General features: G+C 50.5%; 1 protein-coding gene across 1 annotated transcript in view; it reads left to right on the forward strand.

The window, feature by feature from the left end:
* Tgfb1 (transforming growth factor beta 1) overlaps positions 1-11,027 on the forward strand; it is a 16,766-nt gene extending 5,739 nt beyond the window's left edge. The window contains exons 3-7 of the mRNA XM_021219155.1: positions 1,177-1,294; positions 3,632-3,709; positions 3,834-3,981; positions 10,119-10,272; positions 10,729-11,027. Coding sequence (XP_021074814.1) covers positions 1,177-1,294; positions 3,632-3,709; positions 3,834-3,981; positions 10,119-10,272; positions 10,729-10,887 — 657 coding nt within the window. The 3' untranslated portion in view covers positions 10,888-11,027. The remainder of the gene's footprint in view (positions 1-1,176; positions 1,295-3,631; positions 3,710-3,833; positions 3,982-10,118; positions 10,273-10,728) is intronic.
* Positions 11,028-15,039: the final 4,012 nt, after the last annotated feature.

The following is a 15,039-nucleotide window of genomic DNA, read 5'->3' on the forward strand; positions in this document are numbered from 1 at the left end:
GTGGCTCAGTGGTAGAGCCCTTGCCTAGAATCCCCCAGTGAGGGGCTGGGGGCGTGGCTCAGTGGTAGACTGCCTAGCTTGAGTAAAGCATTAGGTTCTGTCCTCAGCACAGAGAGGGGAAAAAGTAACAGTGAGGAAGGAGAAGAAGTTGGGAGTCTTTAGGAGCAGACACTTGCAATCCCAGCACTTGGGACGGGGAGGCAAGAGATCAGGAGTCTGGGGCCAGCCTGGACTACATGGGACCCTGTCTGGAGGCTGAGGCAATAAGATCTCTTGAACCCAAGCATTCAAGTCCAGCACAGTTAGAATAGTGAGATCTTATCTCAGACAGAGAAATTAAGCATTTCTTGTAGTCTCTTAAGTCAGCAGTCACCTGCCTTTTTTTTTTTTTTTTTTTTTTGGCAGGAGTTCCCTGTGTAGTTCTGGCTGTCTTGGAACTCAGAGCTCCACTCACCTCTGCCTTCTGAGTGCTGGGATTAAAGACGTGTCAGCCAAAAATAACATTTTTCAACCAGAAGGCAGAGGCAGGAGGACCTCTTGAGCTCAAGGCAAGTCTAGTCTGCATAGTTAACGCCAGAACAGCCATGGCTACATAGAGAGACCGTGTCTCAAAAAAATAACAAAAATAAAAATTAAAAAAAAAGACATTGGGAAGACTGTTCTGTGTATGTACTCATAATAATAATTATAAGTAAAATAACAAACTATAAATAAATAAGAAAATTACCGCTCTCCCAAACTCAGGGTAATAAAACTGCTGAACTGTGCATAATAGTATGAGCAATGACCGCTTGCATTGTAGGTCTCCCAGCTGCCATGTCTCAGCAACACGGGAGAAATTGAGACCTGGCAAGGCTAGCAAATGCCCATAGCTTGCACAGAACCTCGTGCACAGCTGAGGCGCCTCATGGGACCTGACCACAGCCTGGGTTGTCATTCTTGTCCCATGTCCTGTTCCAGTCTGTTTCCACCCCTCCTCTCCTACCCCTGGCTGTTTTCTGTTCTTGGTGGCTGCATGTGAGAGTGTGGCCTGCAGGGCTCATATGTGTCAGAAGCCAGTGTCTGGGGATGGTCTAGAAGCCAGTTTGTGAGACAGGCAGCATGGGGTTACAGCCAGATTATCTGAGGGCAAGATGGCAGCTACTGCACTCCCTTTTTTGCTTTGTTTCCATTTAGAAATATAGCAACAATTCCTGGCGTTACCTTGGTAACCGGCTGCTGACCCCCACTGATACGCCTGAGTGGCTGTCTTTTGATGTCACTGGAGTTGTACGGCAGTGGCTGAACCAGGGAGGTGAGATTGCTTGTCTTGTGCCATCCTCCAGTGGGGCCACTCCTGTTTGTCCTGGCATCACCCTGCCTAGCATGGCATCCCCCACCCCCACCTCACCCCTGCCACACACATGCACCTGATAGTGATGTCAAGAAGTAGTACTCCAGCTGAGCAGTGGTGGTACATGTCTTTAATCCTAACACTTGGGAGGCAGAGGCAGGCGGATTTCTGAGGTTGAGGCCAGCTTGCTCTACAGAGTGAGTTCTAGGACAGCCAGGGCTAAACCCTGTCTCGAAACGAACAAGCAAACAAAACGACAAAAAAAAGGGTCAATCTGTAGAGTGATGTTAGGGATAGGTGGTGACCCAAACAGTCCCTGTCCTGGCCCTCAGTAGACCTCATGGTCCTTTGGATAGCTGAAGGAGGCGTTGACTTCTAGCTAGGTGCTTTATGATTCCCCGTGAACAGGAATGGGGTTGAGCACTCAAAAGGTGCCTGACTGTCTGGATTCAAGGAGGGCTTCCTGGAGGAGAAGGCATCTGAGGTAATGTCTCTGAGGTGAATAAAGGCAAGCAGGAAAAGGAGGTGCAAGAGTATCCTGTATCAAGGTTCTGCAGCCAGGGAGAGCCTGACATGTCCATCTGTCCAGGAGTGAACAATTCTCCTTGTCTATTGTGGGTCCTTCCCTCACAAGACCCACAAGGTCTTTCCAGACACTGAAAAGGTCTTGTCAGAGCTCTAGCAGGCAGTAATGGCCTATAACAATGAAGGCTAGAAGGGGAGACCTATACAGAGGGGGCAGGATTTAGATGAGGGAAGCCGAAGGTAAAGTTAGGATCCAGGAGGGCTTCCTGAATGAGAGTGAGTGTGAGGAGACTCATGGGAAGTGTAGTTTAGCCACATGGAGGATGAGTCTGAGTGGACTGGCACCAGGAGGAATGTGGAAGGCCACTGGATGGACGTGGAGAAAGGTTTTATCTGGTATACAGTAGGCACTTAGTATTATTATGTGTCCACTCAAGGAACATCTCCCTTGAACCAGTGAGATGGCTCAACAGGTAAAGGCGCCTGCTGCTGTGCTTAACAGCCTGAGTTCAAGCCCCAGGACCCATATGGTAGAAGGAGGGAGCCATTCTGACCTCCCTGCCCACCCTGGCCCATGTGCACCCCCTAAATAATGAGGAGAAGATGCCAGCTTAGGTTTGCATGGTGCCTTGGCTATGGCTTCTTATGTGGCCCAAGCCAAGTTGCTTTCTCTTGGTAATTTGGAGTTAAAAGAGTTCGAAGATCAATGGAGTTAACACAGAGTTAGTTTAGATCAGTGACGGGCATCTGTGTTATTATTGAACATCCTGCGACACCAACACTGCTCGTGACCCTTGACGCCTGGGTCACAATAGAAGTTTATTGTTATGATTGAGGACCAGGCTTTACAGAGATAACAAGAACCCAGGCAACATGCACAAGCTGGCGGAGACCTGTGCTTGGGAGGCAGAGGCAAGGGGATCATGAGTTCAAGGTTGTTCTTAGCTCCATAGTGAGTTTGAAAATTTGAGACCAGCTTGGGCTACATGAGACCTTGTCTCATAAGAAAAAGAGGGCTGTGGAGAGGGGTCAGTGGGCAAGAGCTTCCGTTTCGCAAGCACAAGGACCTGAGTTCTCATCCCTGGCACTCAGGTAACAAGTCAGGCGTTGGCATAGTGTGTGCCCGTAACCCCAGCCTTGTTGGGAGTTCCATGTATGTATGGAGACAGGCTGTCACATGGCTCTATGACCTGCTAGCCTGGCCAAAGATCTGTCGGTCCCAGGCAGTAAGAGAGAAAGGAATAGAGGAAGACACTTGTCACCCAGCTATAAGCCTCCTCATGTACCATACACATAACATATCACCCATACGTATTCTCTGCTATACGTAAAATATGCATTATATATACATACATACATACACACATACATACATATGTGTATGTGCATACACATATACACACACACACACACACACAATTTCAAAACATACCAAATGAAAGGCAATAAGGCAGGAGCAGGACCCTCCCCTGTGCATGTTTTTCTACTGAGAACAATCAAAGAAGTAAATATTCATGCAGAGATGTTAGAGCCCCTGCTTGCTGTGGAGAAAGCCAAGGGATGCCACATTTGGAGAAGGATGTGTCTCTTCCAGAGCCTTTCCTGAGGGTTTGATGTTTAAGCTGAGCCCTGAAAAAGGGGGAGAAGGGCCCAGCAATTCCAAGAATAGGAGCAAGAGTGAAGTGTGGGGTAACTAGCAGGGAGCCCCCGAGGCTGGCAGTTTCCTGCCCCCTCTTCCCCTTCATATCCTCAGACTCCTTTCCTCTCCCGCAGACGGAATACAGGGCTTTCGCTTCAGCGCTCACTGCTCTTGTGACAGCAAAGATAACAAACTCCACGTGGAAATCAATGGTGAGCTAACTTCCCGGGTCCAGCCTGACACAGGCCCCGCATGGTCTGTGTGCATGTATGTGAAATCTCACCCGTCCCTCTAAGTGTGTGTATGTCCCTCACCACAACATCCAAACCCAAACAGGGATCAGTCCCAAACGTCGAGGCGACCTGGGCACCATCCATGACATGAACCGACCCTTCCTGCTCCTCATGGCCACCCCCCTGGAAAGGGCCCAGCACCTGCACAGCTCACGGCACCGGAGAGCCCTGGATACCAACTATTGCTTCAGGTAAATGCTGTCTCTCTCTGAGGTTGTGCAGGCTGGGGGCTTGACTGCAGCCCGTGGACTGGTATGCCACCATTTATGCTGGCAGGGCTTGGGGACAAGTTCCTGGGTCTGTGGACAGCTGAGAGTCCTAGAATGAGGGGTGTTTTCTTCCTGAAGTGTTGGGATCAGGGAATTCAACAAGAGTTAGAAGTCTGTTGGAAGGTTGTCTTGTTGGGTTTTAGAATTCTTGCTAGACTTCCATTACTTTGGGATGCTAGTGAAAGAATTTACCATGAGCCATTGAGAGTGTTGACCCCAGGAAAGCTGGAGGGTTTTGGTCCAAACATTTGGGTTCAGAACCAGAAGGTGATCTGCACTGGGTTCCCACACTCTTGGCAGATGGTGGTCTCCAGTTCTGGTAGATGAGAGGGGCAAATCCCAGGGCTCAGAATGGCAGGGCTGGCAGGGAGATGTTAGCATCCAGAGTGGAGGTGGAGAAAGCCAGAACGTGAGGCCCCTGAGGGCAGTGGTGCACCCTGAGGAGGTTGGGAGGCAGAACTTCCTGAGATGTATGTAGGCTTGGAAGTATGGAGTGTTGGAATGTAGCATTGAGATAGGGAACTCTGAGGAGCCAAGATCTCTCAGAGTCAGAGAGTGGGTGTCCTAGTGTATCCAGAATGCCCGTGCCGAGTGCAAACACTTTTTGGTCATTGTTTTTAAGTTATATCTGTGTGTGTGTGTGTGTGTGTGTGTGTGTGTGTGTGTGTGTATAGGGGCATCCATGCCACAAAACTGTGTGAAGGTCAGAGGACAACTCTTGGGAGTCCGTTTTCCTTCCACCATGTGAGTCCCAGACATAAGACTCAGGTCATTGGGCCTGGCTGCGAGCACCTTTACGTGCTGAGCCATCTTGTTAGTTCTCCTTTGTTTGGTTTTGTTCGAGACAGGGCTTTGCTGTGTAATCCAGGCTGGCCTCAGATTCATTCCTTTAGCCCAGGCTGTCTTGAATTCTCTGTCCTGGAATTACAGGTGTCACCCAACCACCCAGTTCCAGAATGGTAGACTAAGCCTCAGTACTGCGGATGAGAGAAAGAAATTGGAACACTAGATCCTAGAAAGCGTGAAATTCAGGAGTGTTGAGAGATGAGAGCAATGAGCTGACCTGTCCTTTCCTCCTCCTCCTCCTCCTCCTCCTCCTCCTCCTCCTCCTCCATGTCTTCACCACTTTCGGCTGTCAGCCTTCATAGGATCAGATGACGGGTCTTCATACTGCACATTACTAAGAGATGCAGGAAGCTATGCAAACTCTGTTCCTCGCATACTGGGAAACGAACCCAGGGAATCATGAAAATCTCTCTGTCTATCTGTCTGACCGACTAACTGAATATGTCTGTCTGCCTGTCTCTCTCTTATATTTGTTTTGCCTATGCCTGATGTATATGTGGGCTCTAGGAATCCAAAACCAGGTCTTCATGCTTGCACACTGAGCATTTAATTCACTGAGCCAAGTCCCCGGCTGTGACAAACAAAATTTTGTGTGGAAGAACACGATGCCATTGAGGAAGGCCTGTCAGATACATCAACCATGATCTGATGGGGACTGTAGCTCCAACTCCCACGTTTCCCTGTAACAGAGGGACAGACTAACAACATTAGCCAGCACCACAGGGATGCACCCAGCAAAGTGCAGATGGTGGGAAACCTCTTCATTTCTTCAACAGATATGGTGCAATAATCCATGCCACTAGAAGAGAGAGGGCTGAGGGGTTGGAGGAGGAGGAAAGAAAAGGAAAGGGGAAAAGATGTTCATGGGGCACGGTGGGAAACATGAGCCTTGAGTAGTATTTGATTTTAGTGAGTTAATGTTAAATTCTTGCCTGGGGAAGGGGGCTGTGGAAGATGGCTCAGTGGTTAAAAGCACTGGCTGCTCTTCCAGAGGACTTGAGTTCCCTTCCCAGCACCCATGCACCCATAAGGAGGATCACACCTGTCTATAACTCTAGTTCTAGAGGATTTGATGCTCTCACACATGCATAAGTGCAGGCAAAACACCAATGTACATAAAAAAGAAATCCTCCCTAGGATTTTGTTGTTGCTGCTGCTGCCTTTGTGATACTGAGGAGAAAACCCAGTACCTTGTACATAGTAAAGAAGCACTCTATCGCTGAGCCACACCCCCAGCCCCTCACTGGGGGATTCTAGGCAGGGGCTCTACCACTGGGCCACGCCCCCAGCCCCTCACTGGGGGATTCTAGGCAGGGGCTCTACCNCAGCCCCTCACTGGGGGATTCTAGGCAGGGGCTCTACCACTGGGCCACGCCCCCAGCCCCTCACTGGGGGATTCTAGGCAGGGGCTCTACCACTGACCATATTGATTTATACTTTTGGTTCATGTTTAAATTGTAAATTATTCCTCACTTTCTAAGAGAAAGTGAACTTTTCTACAAAAGTTCATTAAACAAATGAAAAAACTTCAGAGGCAGAAAGGAAGTAGATGGAATGAAATTGGCCATGAGTCAGAAACCGTTGGCACTTAACAGTTGTGGGGATGCGAATTAGTTAAGAATCCATAATTCAGAAGTCCAAAATCTCTCTGGCCGAGGTGAGCACGGATGTAATCCTAGCGCTGGAGTAGGAACGGAACAGCATGAGATCAAAGTCATCGACAGGCGTGGCGTGTGTTTGGCCACCAATCCGACCCTGCCTCTAGAAAAGGGTGGGGCATCTGGAGGGATGAAGAGCACAGCTGCTCTTCCAGAGCACACAGACTCATTTCCCAGAACCCACATAATTGCTCACAGCGATCCATAGTTCCGTTCCAGGGAATCTTACTCCTCCCCCGGCCCCCGTGGGCTCTGCATGTATATGGTGTGTGTGCACACATGTTCAGAGAAATACTCCTACACATAGAACTTTTTTTTTAAGTTGGCAGGTGTGGCGGTGCATGTCTCTGATCTCAGGTAGCGGAGGCGGGCAGGTCTCTGAGTTTGAGGCCAGCGGGTTTACATGGAAATTTCCAGGACATACATAGATCCTGTCTCAAGAAATATGAATAATAATGAAAATAAAATAAACGTGGAGCGGGGGGTGGCACTTAACATTTTGTAAAGTCTATGTAACTATCCTCTTACCCCCAAAAGCTATATGGTCTAGAATGTTTCTGGTCCCTGGTGTTTCTGAAAAGGGGTACTCAGTTTGTATTGTAACACCCTGCTTCCGTGTCTGTTCGCATGGCAAAGCTGTCTTTATGCCAGCTTGTCAGCTCAAAAACCATCTCCCCCCAGGTCCTCAGATTAAGCTCCTCACAGATTAGGCTCTGCTGGGTCTCAGACTGGCAAGGGAGGCTCGAAAAAAGCAGAGACTCTGAAAACCCTGAGACTGCGTCCCAGTAGGATGTCCTCAGGTGCCAGGTGGTGGTGGTGCATGTCTTCAATTCCAGCACTCAGGAAGCAGAGGCAGGTGGATCTCTGTGAGTTCGAGCCCAGCCTGGCTTAAAACACCCTGCCTGGACCAGGCCGGCTTCATACTTGCAGCAATTTTCCCATTTCTGCTTCCTGACTACAGTTGTGCACAGAGGTGTGTGCCTGCCTGGTTCACATGGGTCAAGTTCTATTTTTTATTATTTTATTTTATATACATGTTTTGTCTTCGTGGATGTATGTGTGCTCTGTGCCTACGTGGTGCCCACAGAGGACAAAAGAGGATGTTGGATCCCCTGGGTCTGGAGTTATATAAGGTGGTTTTGAACCTCCATGTTGGTGCTAGGAATTGAACCTGGGTCCTCTGCAAGAGCATCCAGTGCTCTTGACTACTAAGCCATCTCCCAGTCCCTTGCCCATGTTTTAGAGTCATTTTTGAGGTGGCGTGAGGAGGAACCTGCATTTTCTTTCCTTGAATTACTTTGTTCTGATTCTAAAAATAATCCCCAGCCACTGTTAAGAATGTGGAAAGTCCAGAAAGTCATCACATTGGTGAACGTAAAACTCCAGTGTCAGCACTTAATATACATCCTGCCAGCCTTTTTGTAATGGAATTTGAATTATACTATACCTGTATCTTTACATCATGATTCTGATACATACCATGAACCCAGAGGCTCAAGTGTCCCTGCTGGTCAGCCTGGGCTACAAACTGAATTCTGGGCCGACCTAGGTTACATGGTGAGACCTTGTCTTAACTCTCCTCTCTCTTGAGGGGATCATGGAGGGTGAGGTGGCTGTCCTGTTTGTGCTGGTAATCCCAGCACTTGGGAGACTAAGGCAGGAGTTTTCAGAAGTTCAAGGCCAGCCTGGGCTACATAACAAAACCCAGTCTTAAAACAAAGGACTGACGAGTACGCAGGAAGCAGAGACAGGAGGGTCTGGGGAGTTTGAGGGCAGTCTGGTCTTTGTAGTGAATACTAGGACAGCCAAGGCTCCATAAAGAGAGTCTATCTGTAGTAGAAATGTTTATCATTTAATTCATGTACCCAGCATTTGCTGAACATGTATACATTAAGAGACACTTTCCCATGGTGAAATGAAGATGGATAATAATATTTAGTACAAACAAGCTGAATCATTCTGAGAAGGAAAGTAAAACTGGTGTAGGGGCCAGGTTAGAAGCCAGGTCGGGAAAAAGGAATATTAGAAGCCAAGTGTAGTGGCGCACACTCGTGATCCCAGCACTTGAGAAGCAGAGGCAGGAGGATCAGGAGTTTCAGGTTGGCCTTGGCTACATGAAAGCCTGTCTCAAAAAAGACAAATGAACAAACAAAAGAAATCCTGGGGACAAATTAGTTTTTCTGTTCTGATTAAAATTGTTTTACAGTAGAAATTTCAAATGTAGACAGAAAAAGAAGAGGTAGTATAACCCTTTTTCGGCTTCCATGATCAGGGTTTTGATGACCCACTTCAGATAGTTTGGAGCTGGAGACTTGGCCCAACAGTTAAAAGTACTGGCTGTTCTTCCACAGGACCTGGGTTCAGTTCCCAGCACCCATACGGTCACTTATAAGGACAACCATCACTAACTCCAGTTCCTGGGGACCTGATGCCCTCTTCTGGCCTTCTTGGGTATTGCACAAACAGAGTGCACATCAAAACTTATGTAGGCACACATATGCACACAAATAAAACATGAATACTTAAACCTTTAAAACCTAGAGCAAGCCAGGTGGTAGTGATCCCACCTTTAGTCCCAGCACTCGGAAGGCAGAGACAGGCGCATTCCTAAGTTTGAGGCCAGCCTGGTCTACATACAGAGTGAGGTCTGGGACAGTCTGTCTCAAGGAAGCAAACAAACAACACCAAAAGTTACATAGAAACTCAGTTTCTTGTAGTAATTGTAGCACTGAATTCCCGGGGGTGGGTGGGTGGGTGGGGTGGAATTTAACAGTTGTTTGGAGGGAGACTTTGGATGGCAAGTGGACAGGACTGGTCAGAGGAGGCACTGTTCATTTACATAACTGATACTGGACATCTGTTTCAAGCCAGACAGCATTTTTAGGAGTTAAAGCTCCCTGGGTGGTAGAAAGTATCTCACATAGACCAGGCTAACCTCAAACTCACTATGTCTCCAAGGAGGACCTGGAACTTCTGATCACCCTGCCTGTGCCTCCCAGGTGTTGGGATCGCAAGTGTGAGCCCCCGTGCCTGGCTATGACTGGGTCTGAGAACTAGAGAGGAAGCCCATGTAGCTGTCAGGGTGGGCAAGGGAGGATGCTGAGGAAAGCCAGATAGTCTCATGGTGATAACTTAGGCATTTGACCTAAACAGGAGGAAGGAGTGAACAGCTATGGCCTCCAAAGGCTTCCATCTGTCCTGTTTGTGCCATTCAGGGGGACAGTCCTTAGACCCACATTCAGTAGAGGTTCGGTAAACATGTGTCCTACAAATAGGACATATAGGCACATGTGGGACTGTGAACTACTCCTGTGTGTTCCATGGGGAAGTGACAGGATTTATTATGTCCTCCCTGAGAGTGCTCATGGGACTGTTGCTAGCCCTGCACTGGCTCATGCCTGCCCAGTGGGAGGTGCTTCACTGGCAGCATGGATGGTTGTAGTCATCTCAGGCATCCTGGAGAGCCTGAGCTGGACAGGAGACTGAGGGCAGCCCAGGGCTGGAGTGGGCAGCAGGGTTGTCCCTGCTTCTGACCTTTGTCCCTCCTGCCTGCAGCTCCACAGAGAAGAACTGCTGTGTGCGGCAACTGTACATCGACTTTAGGAAGGACCTGGGTTGGAAGTGGATCCACGAACCCAAGGGCTACCATGCCAACTTCTGTCTGGGGCCCTGCCCCTACATTTGGAGCCTGGACACACAGTACAGCAAGGTGGGTCTGGCCCATGGGACAGGCTGGGAGCAGAGGCTGGGGTGGTAGGGAGAGAACTGGAAGCATGAGCAGTGGTGAGTCAGCGGGTTAGGGTGACGGGAAACAGAGAAGAGAATACGGAGGGGCAAAGCAGAGCTGGAGAGATGGAAAGGCAAGAGAGCTAGTGATGTGGAGAGATACAGAAATGGAGGTGGGGAGGATTGGAGATGGGAGAGTAAGTGACTGAGGCAGACAGGAAGAGGAGATAGGATGGAGAGAGAGAGAGAGGGAGGGGCCTAGATGGGGACAGATGAGAGAGACAGAGGTGGAACAGTAGGAAGAGACATAAATAGAAATAGACTGGGAGAGATAAGGAGACAGAGATGGAAGTTGGGGAGACAGCAATGTAGAGATCCTGGTTGAGAGAGAGATGGGGGGAGCCCCTGGACACTGGCAGTGACCCCGGCCCACCCGCAGGTCCTTGCTCTCTACAACCAACACAATCCGGGCGCTTCGGCGTCACCGTGCTGCGTGCCGCAGGCTTTGGAGCCACTGCCCATCGTCTACTACGTGGGTCGCAAGCCCAAGGTGGAGCAGTTGTCCAACATGATTGTGCGCTCCTGCAAGTGCAGCTGAAGCCCCGCCCCGCCCCGCCCCGCCCCTCCCGGCAGGCCCGGCCCCGCCCCCGCCCCGCCCGCAGCGCCCGGGGCTGTATTTAAGGACACCTGCACCCCCCCCCAAGTCCACCTGGGGGGCCCATTAAAGGTGACAGAGGACTGGTGGTCTCCGTGTCATTGGGCGCCGGATTGCGTCTCCCTCTTAGCTGACGCTCCCACCACATCTTGTCCCTTTCGGTGCCACCGCCTCCAGCATTCCCTTAAGGAACGCCGCCTTTGATCCCAGGATTCCTATGGGCGACGCTGGGGCCCAGGGAAAACCCTATTCGACTCAGGTTTCATCTCGTTAGGCGCCGTTCACAGTGCCTTATACCTCTGAGCATCCACGGAGACAATCCTGAATTCCTGCTGCTGGCTTGGATGATGAGTATGTGGAAAAGCAAAACGTGCTGATACAGCGGGTTGCGGTGGCCCCATGTGACGAGTCCCAGAACTCAGGAGACTGAGGCAGGCAGATATAGCCCAGGCTAGCCAGGGCTGTATGGTGAGAACAACAAACAACAAAATACTGGTTGAGAGATGAGTGTGTGGTACTGAAATGCCGGCAGTGGGAAGGCAGGGGGATGGGGGATGGGGCTTCCGGGTTACATCAGACCCTATCCCCCAAAAACCCCAATTCACAGGATGCGGTGGCACAGGCCTCTAAGACCAGCACTCAGGAGGCAGTAGCAGGTTGGTCTCTGAGTTTGAGGCCAGCCTGGTTTGCAGAGCGAGTTCCGGATAAACAGGACTACACATAGAAGAAACTGTCTCCAAAATACCAAAACACCAAATCAGTGGTTGGTGTTGGTGCTGTCACAGGGTGAAAGTAGCCTAGGGGGAGGGGGAGCCACAAGAAGGAAGTGGCATCAGGGAGTGTGTGTGTGTGTGTGTGTGTGTGTGTGTGTGTGTGTGTGTGAGAGAGAGAGAGAGAGAGAGAGAGAGAGAGATTGACTGATTCTTGGAAGACCGGAAGTGACAAGTGCCGGCCATCTTGGGGTGTGCCACTGAGTGAGGAAAGAGAGCTACGTGACTGGAAGAGTCTAAGGGAAGGGTGTTGGGCACTGAGTCAGACCCAAGCCAGCTCAAGCCAGGGAATGACAACTCTCCTACATGTCAGGTGTGTGGCCGTCCTTGATCACAGCTTTCTTCCCACAGCCTGACAGAGCAGGGGCTGGCCAAGGTTGGCCCCAAGCCTCCTGCAGCCTGCAGCCTGTTTCTGTAAATAAGTCCCGCTGGTTCATGGCCACACTCGCTGCTTCCTCCACATACTGTCTGGAGCCGTGTGCTGTTTCTGCAACCTCGTATGCAGGGCCAGCAATATCACCCGGTCCTTCAGGGAAAGCCTGCGAAGATGAGTATGGTCTGAACAGGCTGCCTATAATTTGAACAGGAGGCAGAGGCAGGAGTATCATCACCACAAGTTCAAAGCCAGCCTGATCTACATAGCCCCCAACCAAGCAGAGCTAAGTATATGGAAAGCCTGACTCAGTCCTTCCCACTCTCTCCAAAAGCTTTTTGGGGGATGGTGTGCTCTTTACAGGAAGTACTTACACACATGGAAGGTGGTTATTTAGTTATTTCTTAAATCCACAGAACTTAGTAAGTTAGTTCAGCATCTGCACATGGATCTAAGACTGCTTTCTTGATCATATCTTGATCAGGAGTATGGGACCCCAAAAGAACTTGGGGGACACATAGCCTTACCAGATGAGCTAAAAAGCTGAATCCAAGGCCTCCATTTCTGGTAAATCACTGCGAGTAAAGTGAGTGGTGAGGAACTCTGTCTGTCCTCAGTCACCCTGCCTCCCTCCCTGGGGTGGTTGCGAGTGTGTGTGTGTGTGCATGTGTGTGCCCAAGAGCATGTGTGTGCGCGCATGTGTACATGTGTGTATACAAGTGTGTGTGTGTGTGCATGTGTGTGCCCAAGAACATGTGTGTGTGCACGTGTGTACATGTGTGTATATAACTGTGTGTGTGTGCGCGTGTGTGCCCAAGAGCATGTGTATATGTATGCACGTGTGTACAAGTGTGTGTGTGTGCGCGTGTGTGTACATGTGTGTGTGTGCACACGCATGAGCGTACATGCATGCATGCATGTGTCCTCAGGAAGCTAAGTTACCCAGGCAAGAAATACCGGCTGCCTGAGCCTAGCAAGTCCTGTGTTTCATCTCTTCCCATCTGCTGGGGGGAGCTTGTGAATTCTCTCCTGCTTCTTCTTTCTCAAGCCCGTTTCCTCCTTTCTCCTGTGTTTCACTTCCCCTACCCTCCGCCTTTCTCAGGCCCCCAGGGCTCCTAAACTTGCTTTCCACTCAGGGAGAGTCTGGGAGGGGAGGGAGGCAGGGTGACTGAGGGCAGAGGTCCTTTGGTTTGAAGCTGATGGCACTGAACCTGGAAGAGTGGGTCAGAGGCCTCCCATCCTAGCCTCTTCCCATCTGGGGTTGAGAGCCTCTGAGGAGCAGGTTGGGGTTGGGGGCAGGACAAGGACATATGTCATTGCCACTAGCTCTCGTCTGGCAGATACGCGTGCATGCACAGGCAAGCAAGAACACAATCAGGATTGTAGTCACTCAAGGATTGCTGAATAGCCCCACTGCCCCCAGCAGAAGCCAAAGTATGGACAGGGTCCCACAACCACACCAACGCATTCACCTCTCAGGACTAGTGACATAGATTCTGACACCTGGCATTCATCACAGACCACACATACAGAGACTATAAACAACCCAGCCCTGGGGCCTCACGGGACACGACACAAGTAGAAAGTTTGATAGAAAAGACCATCACACAAATATGCATTCTAGGGCCATGGTTGCACCACATGCCAGACAGATTCACAGTGTCAAACACACCAGACACACATCACAGCATCAGCCCAGCTGGGAAACAGACTGCTCCCCCCAGCAGTTACACAAACATCCTCCACGGGGTCATGGTCATTGCGTGACCCGCTGCAAACCCACTCATACCACACACGCCGGAGTTTCATACACGTCACAGTCCCAGCCAGACTACCAGTAGGTCACAGCTACTGTCTGACACTCTTCACACACACCCACTTGCCCAGGGAGTCCCAAATGGCCCCACAGACCCAGACGCAGTCACACCCAGGATCCCAGACTAGTAGCTCCCACGCACCCAGACACACCCCCAGGATTGCCGAGCCCTTACACCAGGCCTTCACCCCAGAGCCTGCGGATATGACAACTGCTGGCTGTGCCCCATGTCCTGCCCACTGGTGACATAGCCCGCCCACCTGCCTGTTGTTGCTCCTAGGCAGGCCTGGTTGCTGGCAGGTCTGGGGGAGGGTAAATTGCAGGCTCAGCATCTCTGCTGCCCTGGCACTTGGGCTCGATGGGTGGCCTGACCCAGCACAGGACAGACACATCCCTCCTACCCACCAACATCTACTTCACACAGGACAGGCAGGATACAGGGCAGCTGGGGCATGGGGGAACTTGTGGGAGGGAGCCTGGGTTCCGGCTGGAGCCCTAGCTTCCCGTCCAACTTCCAGGGCAGGAAGCAGCCAAGGAGGCCTGCACAGGCCTTCCTGCCCCGTCCTGGACCTGCTGGGTGAGCGAGGGTGGGGTAGGGTGGGAGAGGCAGGAACAAGCTTTCCCTTGAAGCCTGACCCCCAGGCGCACACAGTACCAATGTGTTTTGTTTCCAGTGTGACCTTCTAGGTGTTCAGAGCAGCCCCTTCTTCCCCTCAGCCCACCCCCCACTTTCTCTGATCCCTGAGGGCTTTTGGCCTGCCTGGCTTTGTCAGTTTGGGGTGTGTGTTCAGCTTTGTGTTTGTGGCTAGCAGTGCCACATTTCTGCTGAGTGTCTGCCGCTTCACATTTCGCCTGGGCAAGCTGGAGCTCTTTCTGTGGGTTCCTGCTAGCCCTGTTTGCTGGTGAGAGAGTTTGCTATACCAGCGGGTTGCATATCTGGGATGAGTTTTGAGTCTAATTTGTTGTCTCCTTTAGAATCTTCACAGGTCCCTGGGTATACATTTTTGCAGTTAGTGTTGGTTCTTCCTGAAACTGGGGTGTTTTATACATTTTTATGGGTCTGTGAGTTTTTGTTTTTTTTGAAAGGTGGTGTGTGTTTTGTTTCTTTTTTTCTTTTTTTCTCTCTTTCTTTCTTT

Source organism: Mus pahari, chromosome 19, assembly GCF_900095145.1.
Source record: "Mus pahari chromosome 19, PAHARI_EIJ_v1.1, whole genome shotgun sequence".
Taxonomy (NCBI): domain Eukaryota; kingdom Metazoa; phylum Chordata; class Mammalia; order Rodentia; family Muridae; genus Mus; species Mus pahari.